Genomic DNA, 15,750 nt, shown 5'->3' with positions numbered 1-15,750 from the left:
CAAGGATCATCTAGTTCCATCCCCCCTGCCAAGGGCAGGGACACCCTACCCTAGATCAGGCTGGCCCGAGCTTCATCCAGCCTGGCCTTAAACACCTCCTCAGCACAACATCTAATCACTAAACCTTGAGGCATTCCGTAGAGCTCTGAGAATTTATCACGTTCTGTTTTAAACCTGAAAACTCTTCTCTGTTTTGTCTTAAAGAAACAGACCTATTGTTTTATCCTGGATGTATTCTGATTTAACCTGAAATCTCTTTTCTATCCTTTGTCTTAAAAAAACAGACCTACTCTTTTATCCTGGATGTATTCTGTTCTAACCTGAAATCTCTTTTCTATCCTTTGTCTTAAAGAAACAGACCTACTCTTTTATCCTGGATGTATTCTGTTCTAACCTGAAATCTCTTTTCTATCCTTTGTCTTAAAGAAACAGACCTACTCTTTTAGCCTGGAAGTATTCTGGTTTAGCCTGAAAGTATTCTATTTTTAACCTGGAAGTATTCTGTTTTCTAACCTGAAAACTCTTTTATCTGTTTTCCCTTAAAGAAACAGACCTTCTGTTTTAGTTTGAAAAGTATTCTGTTTTAGCCTGAAAGTATTCTGTTTTTAACCTGCAAACTCTTTTCTCTGTTTTCCCTTAAAGAAACAGACCTACTGTTTTAGCCTGAAAGTATTCTGGTTTTAACCTGAAAGTATTCTGGTTTTAACCTGGAAGTAATCTGGTTTTAACCTGAAAACTCTTTTCTCTGCGTTCCCTTAGAGAAACAGATCTACTGTTTTAGCCTGAAAGTATTCTGGTTTTAACCTGGAAGTATTCTGGTTTTAACCTGGAAGTATTCTGTTTTTAACCTGAAATATTCTGTTTTAACCTGAAAGTATTCTGGTTTTAACTTGAAAATTCTTTTCTCTGTTTTCCCTTAAAGAAACAGATCTACTGTTTTAGCCTGAAAAGTATTCTGGTTTAGCCTGAAATTATTCTGTTTTTAACCTGCAAACTCTTTTCTCTGTGTTCCCTTAAAGAAACAGACCTACTGTTTTAGCCTGAAAAGTATTCTGGTTTTAACCTGAAAGTATTGTGGTTTTAACCTGGAAGTATTCTGGGTTTAGCCTGAAAAGTATTCTGGTTTTAACCTGGAAGTATTCTGGTTTTAACCTGGAAGTATTCTGGTTTTAACCTGGAAGTATTCTGGTTTTAATCTGAAAACTCTTTTCTCTGTGTTCCCTTAAAGAAACAGATCTACTCTTTTAGCCTGAAAAGTATTCTGTTTTAGCCTGAAAGTATTCTGTTTTAACCTGGAAGTATTCTGGTTTTAGCCTGAAAAGTATTATGGTTTTAACCTGAAAACTCTTTTCTCTGTTTTCCCTTGAAGAAACAGACCTACTGTTTTAGCCTGAAAGTATCCTGGTTTTAACCTGGAAGTATTCTGGTTTTAACCTGGAAGTGTTCTGTTTAAACCTGAAAGTATTCTGTTTTAACCTGGAAGTATTCTGGTTTTAACCTGAAAACTCTTTTCTCTGTGTTCCCTTAAAGAAACAGACCTACTGTTTTAGCCTGAAAAGTATTCTGTTTTACCCTGAAAGTATTCTGGTTTTAACCTGGAAGTATTCTGTTTTAACCTGGAAGTATTCTGGTTTTAACCTGCAAACTCTTTTCTCTGTTTTCCCTTAAAGAAACAGACCTACTGTTTTAGCCTGAAAAGTATTCTGTTTTAGCCTGAAAGTATTCTGGTTTTAACCTGGAAGTATTCTGTTTTAACCTGGAAGTATTCTGGTTTTAACCTGCAAACTCTTTTCTCTGTTTTCCCTTGAAGAAACAGACCTACTGTTTTACTCTGAAAAGTATTCTGTTTTACTCTGAAAGTATTCTGTTTTAACCTGGAAGTATTCTGGTTTTAACCTGCAAACTCTTTTCTCTGTTTTCCCTTGAAGAAACAGACCTACTGTTTTACCCTGAAAAGTATTCTGTTTTACTCTGAAAGTATTCTGTTTTAACCTGGAAGTATTCTGGTTTTAACCTGCAAACTCTTTTCTCTGTGTTCCCTTAAAGAAACAGACCTGCTTTATGCAGCAAAAGTATATCGAGATGACCGCCTCCGAAAGAAAGCAGACTCCATGCCCATGGACAACTGCAAAGAACTCGAACGGCTGACCAGCCTCTATCGAGGAGGGTGAACTACCACTGCACACCTACATCTTCACATAACGCCGCTCTCTCTCTTGTAAATTCAGAGGAGATTTAGTTTCACCATGAATGCTGGAAAAGAGGGGTGGATGTAAAACTCTACTGTGTAGCTGTTTCCAGAAACCTTAGGCTGAAATATCATTTAATGGCTTCTTTACCTACTGTGAAATAATAGGTAACTTTAATTGTCTAGATTTTTTTCCTTCCAAGCTTCCGTGAATTCTTTCAGCAGAGAGAATAGCTCAGAATGGATACTATACCTGTAGAGACTTAGTCATAGTGGTTCTCCTCTAACATATTTGCCATGTAAATATCTGTGGAAAGAACACTTTGTGTATATATGAGTTAAATGACTTTCTATTTAAGAAAAAAAAAAACAAAACAACTCAGAAATTTTAGTTCCATACAACATTTTGTCTCACCGGTGGAATAAATAGTATGATTACATCACTCCTCTTCAGATGTCAAGTGTGTGGAGTCGAAACCAGAGTTTTTAACTATTTTAATCTCTAACTCTATGTAAAATCTTCTAGCTTTACCAGCTTAGAGGAACTTGTTATTTTTAAATATAATGGCATATATTCCTGAAATATCTGTTGGGGTATATTGAGCCGGTGTAGAGTAGCAGTTAGCTGTTGTAGTTTTTTAGCATTTCTGAGCAATGCTGAGAAAACTTTTGAGAACCACACTAATCTCTTCTCATTTGCAAAGGCTGTACAGACCATAAGAAGCATTGCTTTTAGTCCTTGCAACAGTTTACAGCAGCTCTACCAGTAGTCGTAAATCCATACATATGGTTAATATGCATCCATAGCTTCCTTAATTTTCACTGGAAAGGCAGAGGGAAACATGCAATATTAAAAGACATTAAGGTTAAAAAATAAAGAGGGGGTGGGGGGTCCAACCTGTTGGTGTTTTTTTTTTTCTGGTAGGCTTCCATTTTCTTACTACTTCTTTATTTCAGCTAGGTCCCAACACTGATCCCTCACTGGGCACCACAAATGGAACAGGGAAATATTGCTAAGGACAAGCTATGTGCCTTTCAACACTTTTGCCAACTCTTTAAATGTTTTGCCTAGTTTGCAGTATGCTCCTATGATCAGAGCCATATCAGTTGTCCCAGGGTGGAGGAGGAGGAGGAGGTAGAGTATGCATTTTTCTGGACCAGAATGTTGTAGGAATGGCTTCCTAAAAATGAGCAAACACCCCCTTTGGCTCCTACACACAAGATCATGTAACTCAGCAGCCTGTACATGGAAGCTCTATGTAGCCACACCTGCTGATGCAGAAAGGTGTTTTGAAGCAGCTAAGTACAGTGTACTTGAAGTACCTTATCAAAAGTTGTGTTGAAAATGTTTTTTAGGTTCAGTGGCTGATGTTTTTACATTTTAACAGCACTATGCAGGAGAACATTTCTTGTGCTTGAGGGCATCCAGCAGCTCATGCTAAGGGCAGTGTTTCTTGTTTGAGAAAACTGCTCTCGGAACAACCTATCAGGTTTTGTGGGCCTAAATTCTCCTCCTACACTGAAAGTCTGAATACTTGACTGACTTCATTGCAATTCCTTCTGATCTAGAGCAGGATTTGACTTTAGAGATACGCTAAATGCAGTTGCTCTAAGTGGCCCAGAAATCATTTTGCATCTCTGTCTTTTCTAAACTGTCCTGCTGGAAGCGTCCTCTATCGAATCGGTGTAACAGGAGACAGAGTAGCTGCGGGTTTTCAACTAAGCAGCTTAAACCAGCATTCAAGGTGGAGACATCAAAGCCTGAGGCACAGAGCAGAACTGCAAGCCGCTGAAACAACAACAGAAAAGGGTTTCTGTGCTGGATGTTCTCACTAAGGTGGTAAGTGTGCAGAAGTAACAGACAGGCACAGAAATGTTTGACGTTTGCAATAGGAATTCCCGGCGAAAATGCGACTCCCTGGATTTTGTAACTGTCCAGAATGTATTGTAATTATTCTAATGAAAACAAACTATCAAAGTACATATTGGTACTCCTGTGTCTTCTTAACAGAAGGAAATTGCTCCAAAGGCTTTGACAAATACCTGGGTCTTGCCATTCACAAAGGAGTCTGAGCTCGCAGATGAAGTAGCTAAGAGGAAAAAGATACATAGCATGTTTGTCGAGTATCAAACAGTGAACTCAGAGTGAAGAGATGGACACAGGATCGCAGGATTTTAGAGGCTGGAAGTGACCTACAAAAGACTGAGTCCATCCCCCTGCCAAAGCAGGACCACAGAATCTAGTGCAGGTCACACAGGAACACATCCAGGCAGGTCTTGGAAGTCTCCAGAGAAGAAAACTCCACAACCTCTCTGGGTCGTAGCAGAGCTGCCTGTAATGATCAGATGAGTTATGTCTTGTCTGCAGCTAACCTGGAAAAAGCAAGAAAATGGCCAGATGTTAAGCTGCGTTAGGTAGGTTTGATCACTATTGGTACCTTCACAGACTGGAATGAAGCACTGGATGTGTCCTCTGGCAACCCAGACATCCCAGTGGTTTAGAAGTAAGACCTAGGTTCCCACATTTCATTGGAACACCTACTGCAAGTGCCACATTCAGAGAAGGAAACAGGTACTGTGTTTACACACTGGTGGAAGAATGCTACTTGCCACTTCCCAGATTAAATAGTTGCACACTTTGAAATATGCAGTGATATGCAGAAGGATGCCACAATTTCCTCTAGCAGGAAATCCTGAAGATTAACCTGCTCTGAATAGGGCCTGCAAAGATTCTTTCACTATTCCAAGTGGGTGTTTCTCTCCTCGTATTTGTTACCTTTTTTTTCTCAAGTCTGAAGGTTTTTTCCTTCAGAAATGTCATTATCTTGCCTGGTTTTGTTGAGGGAGAGTTCAGAACACATTTTCTTATGAGTAAGATGCTGACTGAAGAGGGTGGAGTGCTTGAATCTTTTCAGGTTACATTTCTTCAGAAGGTGAAGTTCTTACTTAAAATAAGTCAGTGGAAAGAGAATAACACAACTGGATTGGAAGAGCCTGACTGAAAAGGCCTCAACTTTTCCAGCTATCTAGAATTAACTCTCTTTTTATTTAGTAATTACATGTATTTAATCCAGAGTTAAAGGTGGCATGAGCATGGCTCTTGATTTCTCCTTTAAAAGGGCAAGCAGGAAAGTCCTGCAAAAAGAGAAGAATCTCTTGGCATGACTCTTTGGCAATAGCTTGTGAAAGGGAGATGATTGGAATCTGCTGAAGTACAAAATCAGTATGTTCTATTTATGGAGCATCCTGAGTCACAAGTGAGTTCAGCCTTTGCATTTGATAAACATTTCCCAAGTTCTCAAACTAAAACAAGATGAAACTTTAATTCTTTTTTTTTTTCTTTTCCTTTTAAACAAGTTTTGATACCTTTACAAGTTTCCAGGGAGAAGCAGGACAGTAAAGTCACAGAAATGTAAAAGTTTTAAAAGGCAGCAGAGACAATTTTCATTAATATGCATTTTTAATGTAATTAATGCTGTTAAAGGATTAAAATGGAAAGGCAAGGATATGCTTTCTATAGATATATATTTAAAATCAATTAATCTACACATTCCCAAAGCTGTAACTTTTAACTGGCTTCCCTTTTGTCTCAGTTGGGTTACTGGTGTGCAGCCAGTTTTGCCAGAAGGAGCTTGACCATACCTGTTCATGGGGACCAGCAGTCAGAAGCCCTGGTGCTGCCCCTCCCAGCTAACTTTGCAAGCACCACTGAGGGCTCCGTGTTGTTTCCCTACACTCCTTTGTAACTCGCTGGGGAGAGCCTGGAGAAAAGGTTACCACATAGCAGATGTAATGCTCTTATACCAGGTAAAGAAATATCATAGAATATCATCTGGAAAGCAGCCAAGAGGAAAGGGACCTGGGGGTACTGATAGATAGTAAGCTGAAGATGAGCCAGCAGTGTGCCCAGGTGGCCAAGAGAGCCAATGGCATCCTGGCCTGCATCAGGAACAGTGTGGCCAGCAGGACAAGGGAGGTTATTCTGCCCCTGTACTCAGCACTGCTCAGGCCACACCTTGAGTGCTGTGTCCAGTTCTGGGCTCCTCAATTCAAGAGAGATGTTGCAGTACTGGAAGGTGTCCACAGGAGGGCGACAAAGCTGGTGAGGGGCCTGGAGCACAAATCCTATGAGGAGAGGCTGAGGGAGCTGGGGGTGTTTAGCCTGGAGAGGAGGAGGCTCAGAGGTGACCTCATTGCTGTCTACAACTACCTGAAGGGAAGGTTGTAGGCAGGTGGGAGTTGGTTTCTTCCGCCAGGCAACCAGCAACAAAAGGGGACACAGTCTCAAGTGGTGCTGGGGGAGGTCTAGGCTGGATGTTAGGAGGAAGTTCTTCACTGAGAGAGTCATTGGACACTGGAATGGGCTGCCCAGGGAGGTGGTGGAGTCGCCGTCCCTGGAGCTGTTCAAGGCAGGACTGGACGTGGCACTTGGTGCCATGGTCTGGCCTTGAGCTCTGTGCTAAAGGGTTGGACTTGGTGATCTATGAGGTCTCTTCCAGCCCTGATGATACTGTGCTTGGCGTGCAGCAGCTTTTTAAGGGAAAATAGAGGTTATTATCTAGAGGGTACGGGGCTGAAAACGGACCAGTAATTATTGTTGCTCGATGTTTGTATTGATTCACCTTGGCTGTTACACTGTTAACCTGCAGCTCCTGGCTCGATGGACTAGATGTGGAAAAGACAGAAACCAGTACTACTGGGAGAATAAAAGCAAGCGTGAGTGTACTCGGCAGAAATGGACGTTTCTGGCAGTTCGGGGGTTTGGTGGGCTTTTTACTGCTTCTTTATGGGTTTGGGTTTTTTTCCCTCCAAGATTGTACCGCGGTTCTCAGCGGTGCCCGCACTGCCTCGGCTAAAGCTCCGCCGCTCAGAGAGGCAGCCCGAGCGGCTCGCGTAGCTGCGCGGTGTCACCCAAAACACCCCACAAGACGGCTCTGCTCCGGTGTGAAGGCTTTCGCCATCCGCAGCGCTTTCCGCCCAGAGGCTGGGCTGGCGGCTGGGGCACGGCGGCTGCCCCTCCGCGGCCAGCGGCGGGACCCGAGCGGCGCGGCTGGGGCGGGGCGGCAGCGCGGAAGCGCTTCCGGGCTCGCAGGGCCAAGTGCCGTCATGTGATAGAGGCTTAAAGGGGAAGTGGCAGCGGCGCCTCAGCCCGGCCCGGGGGCGCTGAGGGGTGGCAGTGTGGGCAGGTAGGGTGGGGTGGGCAGTGCCCCTCCACGCACACTCGGGCGTCACGGTCCTTCCTCGCCCAGCGGTGTTCTCTTTGTGAGGCGGGCAAGAGCGGCCTCTACCCGTGCGGCAGGGCTGGGGAGGCGGCTGGGCCTCGGGAAAGGAGCGGCCCGCTCGCCGTTCCCCCGCTGGGTGCCGGGGCCGCTCCCCTTGTGCCGTGCCTGTGACCGGGCGCCTTCTCGTCTCGTAGGCCCGCCGAGGTGGCAGCGTCGGCGAGTCCCCAGTCATGGCCGACGTAAGTGTGGCTCCGTGGGGTGGCTGGGCGGCGGTTGGGGTGCGGGCGGCTGCTCGGCCGGAGGCCAGGGGGAGCGGAGGGGGCGAGCGGCGGGACAGGTACGGTTGGGAAGGAGAGTGTGGGGGGCTGGTGGGAAGGGAGATGGTCCCTGGAGGGGCCCGCTGGGGAGCGGGGCGCTGGGGGCTCCATACGACGGCTGGCTGTGGAAGTAAGTGACGTTCGGTCCCTCTCTGCCCCCAGGACCTGAAGAGGTTCCTGTACAAGAAGCTGCCGAGGTAAGCGGCGTGCGGGGCCCGAGCAGGGGGCGGTCTGTGCCGGTGGCGGGGCTGGAGGGGAAGGCAGTTTCAAACTACGGATTACAACCCGGACGCTGGCCGATTGCTGGGAGATGTTAACTGCCAGTTTCTGTCGCGGTACCGGGGCTCGGCTAACTCCGTAGGCGCTTCTGTTTTAAGTGACCTGGAAGTACCTTAAAACTAGGGCAGCTTAAGCTTCCGCTCACTCGTTTGGTGTAGGAAGTGTCGTGATGAGGGGTGGAAAAAAAGCACTCCTCTTGATTTGCTTGCCTAATCCTTGCGAATTCCCTTTTCGATAATTGCCGGTTACAAACAGCATTAAACGGCTGCAGTCTGAGGTTATGTGCAAGTGAAACCGGCACTCGGGGAGCCAGGACGGCGAAGAGAAGCCCTCACCTCACTGACAAGGTGTCATCAGTAGCATCAGACCTCTTGCTGAAGCTCAGAGTTCTGTGCCTTGAGAAACACACGGGTTTATTTTGTATGGCGCTCTTTGCTGCCCTAAGAGACTGCTTCTAAAGGGAACAAGTTCCTTTTGCATGAAATAGTGAATTAGTGAAGGCACTGTTTAACCTCCCCCCCCCCTCCCTGTTTCCCACTTCCCTGCACATTTGTTCAGGAAAAACTATCTTAGCTACTAATTACTCTGGTTTTAAAATTATGTTTCTTCTTCGTTTTTGGCAGCGTTGAAGGTCTCCATGCTATTGTAGTCTCAGATAGAGATGGTGTGCCTGTTATCAAAGGTAACTTCAGCTTCTCACTGCGCCCTCAAACGAAACCCTGACTGAACAGCAGGGGGTAGAAACATACAGCAGAATGTGCTGTGCTTATCTCCCCCCGGTTCCTGAATATCCACAGTGGAAAAGTCAAATTAGACTTACTTCAAGTTCAGTAGTTGGATGTGTACCTCTTAAAGTTTGTCATTTTGTTTGTGTCCTCAGTAATTGTAGGCCACAGCATTTTTTTCCTCAGTTAAAAGAATTGGAGTCCTGTGAGTTCCTTGTATCTTCAAGTCACAGGCTGATAGATCTAAAGTACTAGGGAGAGCTTGTTGCTATTGCTTTGACTGTTATGGGGCCGTCTTCTATGGAGGCTTTCAAGGCCTGTCTGTTCCTCTGTGGTCTGTGTTAGATAGTATTGTCCTGCTCCGGCAGAGGTGTTGGACTCGATCTCCTTGAGTCCCTTCCAACCCCTAACTCCTGTGATCCTGTGACTCGGCTGGGGTGTACCCAAAAGCAGCTGCCATCTCCTTTACCCATCATCTAATCCATTTTGCTTTTGGTACTGTGGTTCTTATCCTATCTCTGAACTCCTTGTTTAAGATGGTTTATACATTGTAAGTGTACTTAGAATAGAATCATAGACTCAGCGAGGTTGGAAGAGACCTCCAAGATCATCCAGTCCAACCTAGCACACAGCCCTAGCCAATCATCTAGACCATGGCACTAAGTGCCTCATCCAGTCTTTTCTTGAACACCTCCAGGGACGGTGACTCCACCACCTCCCTGGGCAGCCCATTCCAATGCCAGTCACTCTCTCTGGGAAGAACTTCCTCCTAACATCCAGCCTAGACTTCCCTCAGCACAACTTGAGACTGTGTCCCCTTGTTCTGTTGCTGGTTGCCTGGGAGAAGAGACCAACCCCCACCTGGCTACAGCCTCCCTTCAGGTAGTTGTAGGATACAAAGATTCAATATTGCAGACATTCGTGGGGCTTCTTTCCTCAAAGTATTTAAACACCTAGCAGAACTTGCACATCTTCACTTGTTATTCAAGTGTGCCAGTCATCAGCTGGAATTGCTGCAGACCAATTCTAAGGACACAGAATGCAAGTGACTGTGCATCATAAAGGGAAAGTTTGTTTCTGAGGTATGCTGTGGAGGGCACTGATGTAGTGACCATCAGCCACGTATAGAATATTAAATCATGTGCTGCCCTTGGAGATTGCCCTGTTCTCATTATGGAAGTTTGTAAGGTGTCCTAAGCATTCCCCAAGAGCAGGCCTGTTTTGGACACAGCAAGGAGTTGTGATGCAGTTGTAGATCACACAGTATCATCAGGGTTGGAAGAGACCTCACAGATCATCAAGTCCAACGCTTTACCACAGAGCTCAAGGCCAGACCATGGCACCAAGTGCCACGTCCAATCTTGCCTTGAACAGCTCCAGGGACAGCGACTCCACCACCTCCCCGGGCAGCCCATTCCAGTGTCCAATGACTCTCTCAGTGAAGAACTTTCTCCTCATCTCCAGCCTAAATTTCCCCTGACGTAGCTTGAGGCTGTGTCCTCTTGTTCTGGTGCTGGCCACCTGAGAGAAGAGAGCAACCTCCTCCTGGCCACAACCTCCCCTCAGGTAGTTGTAGACAGCAATAAGGTGATGCCATACAAAGATCAGGATGTTCTTGCTTTGTTCCAGTTGCCAATGATAATGCTCCAGAACATGCACTGCGACCTGGCTTTCTGTCCACCTTTGCCCTTGCCACAGATCAGGGCAGTAAACTGGGACTTTCCAAAAACAAAAGTATCATCTGCTATTACAACACATACCAGGTGAGTAACCCCAGCATGTTCTGTTCTCGGTGACCTGAGCTGTTCCTACACTACATTGAGCAAGGGGGAGAGGGTCTTTTAAGCTTTGCTCAATTTCTGCTTGGTTGCTGTTCAAGTCTTTGCTGTTTATTTTCTCACACTGCTTAAATGGCTGAGCTAAACTTTCATCCTATTTGTTAGGCTTCCTTATATTTCTGAAAACTGGCATTTACTGTTTGAAGTTTTCTGAACAGGCAGAAGTTGGGAGTTTGCAGCAGGTGCCTCTCATGAATCTCTTAGGAAGGATTTCCATTCTCTTTTACAAATAGTATTTGTTTATAATTAGGGACATGTAAAGTTAAATAAGCACTTGCAGCCCACTTCACAGCTGGTCTTCCTGCCAGCATGACTTTGAGGTAAGCAAGTTTTGAAATGCCACTCACGTTTGATGGATTTCAAGACAGTTTGTAGAGAATCTCTGCTCCTTCTCAAGTTCTAGTAGTGCTGAGAGCTTTTTATTCTGCCTTAAGTAAGCTGGCCTAATGTTTACCCCACAGTAGCTTTGTTGGGAGAATAAATAGATGAATTTAGTGTATGCATTAAGTATGTTGCTTTGGTTCTCTTGATGCTACTACCTGATTGTTGTGCTTTAAGTTTTGGTTCCATACTAATGGAAGAGGAGATTCTTCCATACACAGGGTAGTATTTTTAAGCAGTAAACCTTCTTGCCCTCTTGTAGCCTATGGAGAGTGTGGTGTCTGTGGTGCACACTGCAGTGTTTACAGCTGAGTGAGATTTCAGGTGGGTAGCACTGCACAGAAGGGAAACTCCAGGCCTTTCCACCTGCAGCTGCTTGTATTGTGATGCGAGTTCTGCTGATCTTGTTAACCATGAACCTTACAAAACAGAAGCACTGAAAAGTCAGCTCTGTGGCTTCTGCTTGCTCTTAAAACTGCAAAGGCTGTTTGCTTCTGAAAGAATTTGTGGTGCAGCTCAGGCATCCGATGTGTTAGCTGCTGTCTGAATGCTGTTCTCTCCCCTTGCAGGTGGTGCAGTTCAATCGCTTGCCTTTGGTAGTAAGTTTCATTGCTAGCAGCAGTGCCAATACCGGTATGTCTTCACACAGGGTTTAGATATTGCAGTATTTTAAGGTCCAGGTGTTCAAATAATTGAAAATATGTTACCCAGATTTATTTGGCTCCTGGTCTGTGTGTTCTGGTGGGGGGAGAAGGGAAACATCTGTAGTTTTTAGGTGAAGTTGTTACTCTCTTAGTAAGCGCATTTCTCCAGTGACCTTACTCCTGCTGTGTGAGAGCACTCACTGCCCCAGCAAGGACTGTACCTTAAGCCCATTTTTTTCAGTTTGTCAGTTTCTGGTTATGTTCTGTGGTAACGTGTAGCTTTGCCTTCTCAGTTCTGTGGGGTGGGGAACTCCTTCAGGCCCCTGGCCTTGCTCCTGCAGGCATTGGATAACAAACTGGCCATAAGTATAACAAAAAGGGATTTAATTCTTGCACAGCTGCTTGGGCCTCAGTAGCTGCTGGAATCAGCAGCATGAGGGAGAGCTGCTCTGCACAGCCATGCTCCTGCAGGCACTTTGCCTGGGGGATGCTCCTCATTCTTCCCATGGAGACTCAGCAGCTCAAGTTAAATGTTTCATGTCTTGGAAAAACACTGCCTGTGGTTTGGGAGGTGAGGAAGCTGCAGGGTTTGCAGAAAGGCTTCTTGGTGGTGGTGTCTGATGGGATGTGTTGTCTCTTCTCTCTTTACAGGGCTGATTGTAAGTTTAGAGAAGGAGCTGACACCCCTGTTTGAAGAACTGAGGCAGGTTGTTGAAGTTTCTTAACTTGATGGTATAGCTGGAGTACAGCATCCCTTTGCAGCCCAGTGGACAGGAAGACTCAATAATCCTCAGTCAAATAACACATCTCAGAAGAAATACCACAGCTCCGTAGTGTACTAAGTAAGAGTAAATTGTACATAGTACTGAATCTGAAATGATCTACTAGCGTGTTGTAGGTGGCTGTTACTTTAGGCCATGCTTCTTGTATTGTGCAGTACTGGAGACCACCAAAATAGCTCCCATGGAGTTTGGCTCAGCCAGATCAGCACGATGCTGTTGGCTCAAACACACAACCGGCAGATCTCTTGCTTTACAGGGAAGTGAGCACGACGTGGGGTGTGTCCTCAGGCCAGGTACACAGCATGTTGGAAAGCAGATCAGTTGTGCAGTGTTATCAGAGATGTGGTTGAAAGAGTACTGGGAGAGTACGTTTACTAGCAGCAATGTGTTGGTACAATCAATAAACATCCCAGCTTTATTATCTGACTGATTCTTTGGCAAGGGAATGCTACTAATCTGGATGCTAACTGCATCCTGCTTCCACTAAAAAGAAAGCTATTTCTGTGATAGCTGTTGCTTTAGGGGTTTTGCTGGTGGACAGATAAAAGCACCTGAACAACATCTCACTTCATGGTTTGGGCTTTTTTTTTCTTTTGTGTAACATGGTTGTGAAGGTTTCATGTCTCATAGTCTTGGTGTGGGTTCATCATTGGTGACACTGAGCTCATTTACCTTTAGGATTTCCCAAGTAAATAAGTATAAATAAAATACAGTATTTTTAAACGACAGAGCCTGGTGAATTCTTCTGTTACACTGTAATTCTCTACAGTACATCAGCTTCTATGTGGAGAGAACAGGTCTCTTAGTTATTTGCAAGTGTACAAAATCCAGAAGTTGACAGGACAGAAAGGAAGCAGCATGTCTCAATGGGGTGGTAAGGACATCCAGTCTTGTGCCAGTGCTGAGATGCAGAAGTTCTGCTGGTCCAAAAGAGAGTACTTGGAAGGTCTCTGCCTCAGGCCAGGAAAGTGGTTGCCATTTGTCCCCTGGTTATACTTCACCTGCCTTCAGTCTTAGGCAGGGAGTGGGGGAATGGTTGTGCTGGGAATTACTGACTGGAAAGCTCTCTCAGAATAACAGCTGTCAGTCAGCAGTGTTCCATTTAAGCTGAGCTCCTGAGCTTCTGTTACTGTACTGGTCATTATAGAAGTAGCTAGACGCTGCCCCAAGCCATTTCTGGTGAAAAAGCATTTTTTTCTGTCCTGGAAGGCTAATAGGCTTATTAGATGTCCTGGCTTGCCCCACCCCCCTGCTGATGGGGGAAGCAAGGGTGGGAGGAAAAGAAAGGCGTGGGCCATTATGTCTCATCCCAAAGTGATAAACAGGTACCCATAGGTGTTTAGGTACTTGTTAGTGTCTTGCCCAAATAAGGGTGAGCAAGCCCTAGTTTCACCTGATGGGGTCAGTTTGGCAAATGCCATTTTAACTGGTGGATCTCTGATGGGGTCAGTTTGGCAAATGCCATTTTAACTGGTGGATCTCTGATGGGGTCAGTTTGGCAAATGCCATTTTAACTGGTGGATCTCTGTGGCCAAAGGAGCCAGCACACTCGGGCAAATAATATGAACTGAACTAAGTTGCAAGCAGTTGTGCTGCCTTGGCCTCAGTGTGTACTGCTCTGCTCTACATTCTGCTCTGCTCAGACAACATGCTTCTGCCTCACTGCTCTCAGCTTGGACAATGTATTCTGCTCTGCCTCATGCTTAAGACCAGCTTAGCCCTGATGGTTTGGGCTTGAACTACCTGGAAATGTAAGTGCCTCAAGTTTACCAGGAGAAGGCATTAAATACCTCACAACACAGTGAGAAGTGTCACCGACATCGTCTTCTCTGCACTTCTGCAAACCTTTGTGCCAAGAGGAACCAGGATCAGGTCAGAGATCGTCTGCCTCTTTCCTAGCACCCTGCCAGAGCCTAGAAAGATCTAGAAGCCTCTTAATGGCTATCAAGACACCAAGCAGTTCCACCACTGCCACAAAGGAGCCAGGTACTACCTTGAAATTCCTACTCCACCACCATGAGTAGCACAGATGTTCCCTAGGGCTCTGGGTTGCCTTTAATTTGTAAGTAGGGCAAAGCCATTTCGTGGCTAAAGTTTTCCAAATGTTCTGATTCTCCTAAACAAATGAATTGCCCATAAGCACCCTTGTGAAGATTTGAATCTTCACAATTTGAACCCAAATTTAACTAGTTTGTATACAGTTTGTGGGTGGGGCTTTTTGGAAATAAAAAGAACTACCTGTTTTGTAACTCCTGCCTTGTTAATTGCCATGACTGAATCATCTGCCTAGAACCTACTCTTGCTACTCACTTCAGTTCAACCTGTCTATGGCTGCTTTGTAGACTACCCAAGCACCCTTCCTGGCTCCAGCTGGTGACAGTGTGTAGTGTACTTGCTGGTGGTGCTTTAACCCACATGTTCCTGTGAAAAAGAGAAGTTTGCTCTTGTGGTCACACTTCAAGCTTAATTTCCAGGCTGTTTTCCCAGAACAATGATGCTGTGGGTGAATATGGTCTCTCTCTTTCCCCTTACACATCCTTTTGTCCTGCACAGACTCATCAAAGCTTTTAACTAAATGGGAGATTCCAGTTAATGAAACTTCTTCTTTAAGGGGGAAAAGGAGGATAAAGCTTTAACAATGCAGTACAGGAAGACAGAAGTTGGTAGTTTTATAATGACATTTTACTCAGAAAAACAGTCTGTATAAAAATAGTTTTGAATGTATAAATTGAAATAAAATACTATTCCTATGTATGCTCAAACCTAGAGTTTGTTTATTCTTCCAGGATGTTTTTCCACTCCTTCAAGCTTCTCACAGCGAAGGCATCTATTGAACACTGACCTGGATGATCTTGGAGGTCTCTTCCAACCTGGTTGATTCTATGATTCTATGATTCTCTGCCACAGAAACTGCATAGCAGCAGAGGGTTGCATATGCTGTTTCAGCAGAAACTTGACCGTTGGGCAGGGAGCTGCCCTCCATACTCTCCCCACCACACTAAGTGGAACAAGGTTGCTCAGTCACCTACAAGGTCTTGGCCAAGCTGGTCTTGAAACCCTCCAGTGTGACAAATTTTGTTTCCAAACAGCTGTTTTGACTACATCAGCCAAGTACCAGGCTTCCACTCCTCAACTGTAGCAAGCCACAACTGTGGCTGTTAAGCGTGCACAGGTGCAGATTCATATCAGGTTGTGTGGATGTATTTGTTTAAATTTAGATTTTTTACTCTGTGTGGTGGTGTTTATTTAATATAATACAAGCAGTGCTTCATTCTAACCTTGCTTTCAGTTCTCAGGGAGGAGAGGTAGGAGAATTCTGCCCATTTCATAGAATCAACCAGGCTGGAAGAGACCTCCAAGATCATCCAGTCCAA

The 15,750-nt window shown here is 45.0% G+C and overlaps 2 protein-coding genes across 2 annotated transcripts in view; both read left to right on the top strand.

The window, feature by feature from the left end:
* The window catches only part of DNAJB14 (DnaJ heat shock protein family (Hsp40) member B14), a 35,259-nt gene extending 31,090 nt beyond the window's left edge, over positions 1-4,169 (top strand). Inside the window, exon 8 of the mRNA XM_064148384.1 lies at positions 2,047-4,169. Coding sequence (XP_064004454.1) covers positions 2,047-2,171 — 125 coding nt within the window. The 3' untranslated portion in view covers positions 2,172-4,169. The remainder of the gene's footprint in view (positions 1-2,046) is intronic.
* A 3,157-nt stretch (positions 4,170-7,326) lies between these two features.
* LAMTOR3 (late endosomal/lysosomal adaptor, MAPK and MTOR activator 3) lies at positions 7,327-13,104 on the top strand. Its single transcript, XM_064148383.1, has 7 exons — positions 7,327-7,374; positions 7,605-7,649; positions 7,890-7,924; positions 8,630-8,688; positions 10,361-10,494; positions 11,520-11,583; positions 12,246-13,104. The coding sequence occupies exons 2-7, from the start codon at positions 7,641-7,643 to the stop codon at positions 12,317-12,319; spliced, it is 375 nt and encodes a 124-aa protein (XP_064004453.1). The 5' UTR covers positions 7,327-7,374; positions 7,605-7,640; the 3' UTR covers positions 12,320-13,104.
* Positions 13,105-15,750: the final 2,646 nt, after the last annotated feature.

This window comes from Pogoniulus pusillus, chromosome 9 (genome assembly GCF_015220805.1).
Source record: "Pogoniulus pusillus isolate bPogPus1 chromosome 9, bPogPus1.pri, whole genome shotgun sequence".
Classification (NCBI taxonomy): domain Eukaryota; kingdom Metazoa; phylum Chordata; class Aves; order Piciformes; family Lybiidae; genus Pogoniulus; species Pogoniulus pusillus.
The sequence above is the reverse complement of the archived record's forward strand: the minus strand, read 5'-3'. Positions and strand labels throughout refer to the sequence as shown.

Bases quoted from the DNA above. Each gene is read 5' to 3' on its own strand.
- LAMTOR3 (XM_064148383.1), top strand. The intron at 10,495-11,519 runs GTGAGTAACCCC...CTCCCCTTGCAG, and splicing joins GCTATTACAACACATACCAG to GTGGTGCAGTTCAATCGCTT. The intron at 11,584-12,245 runs GTATGTCTTCAC...CTCTCTTTACAG, and splicing joins TAGCAGCAGTGCCAATACCG to GGCTGATTGTAAGTTTAGAG.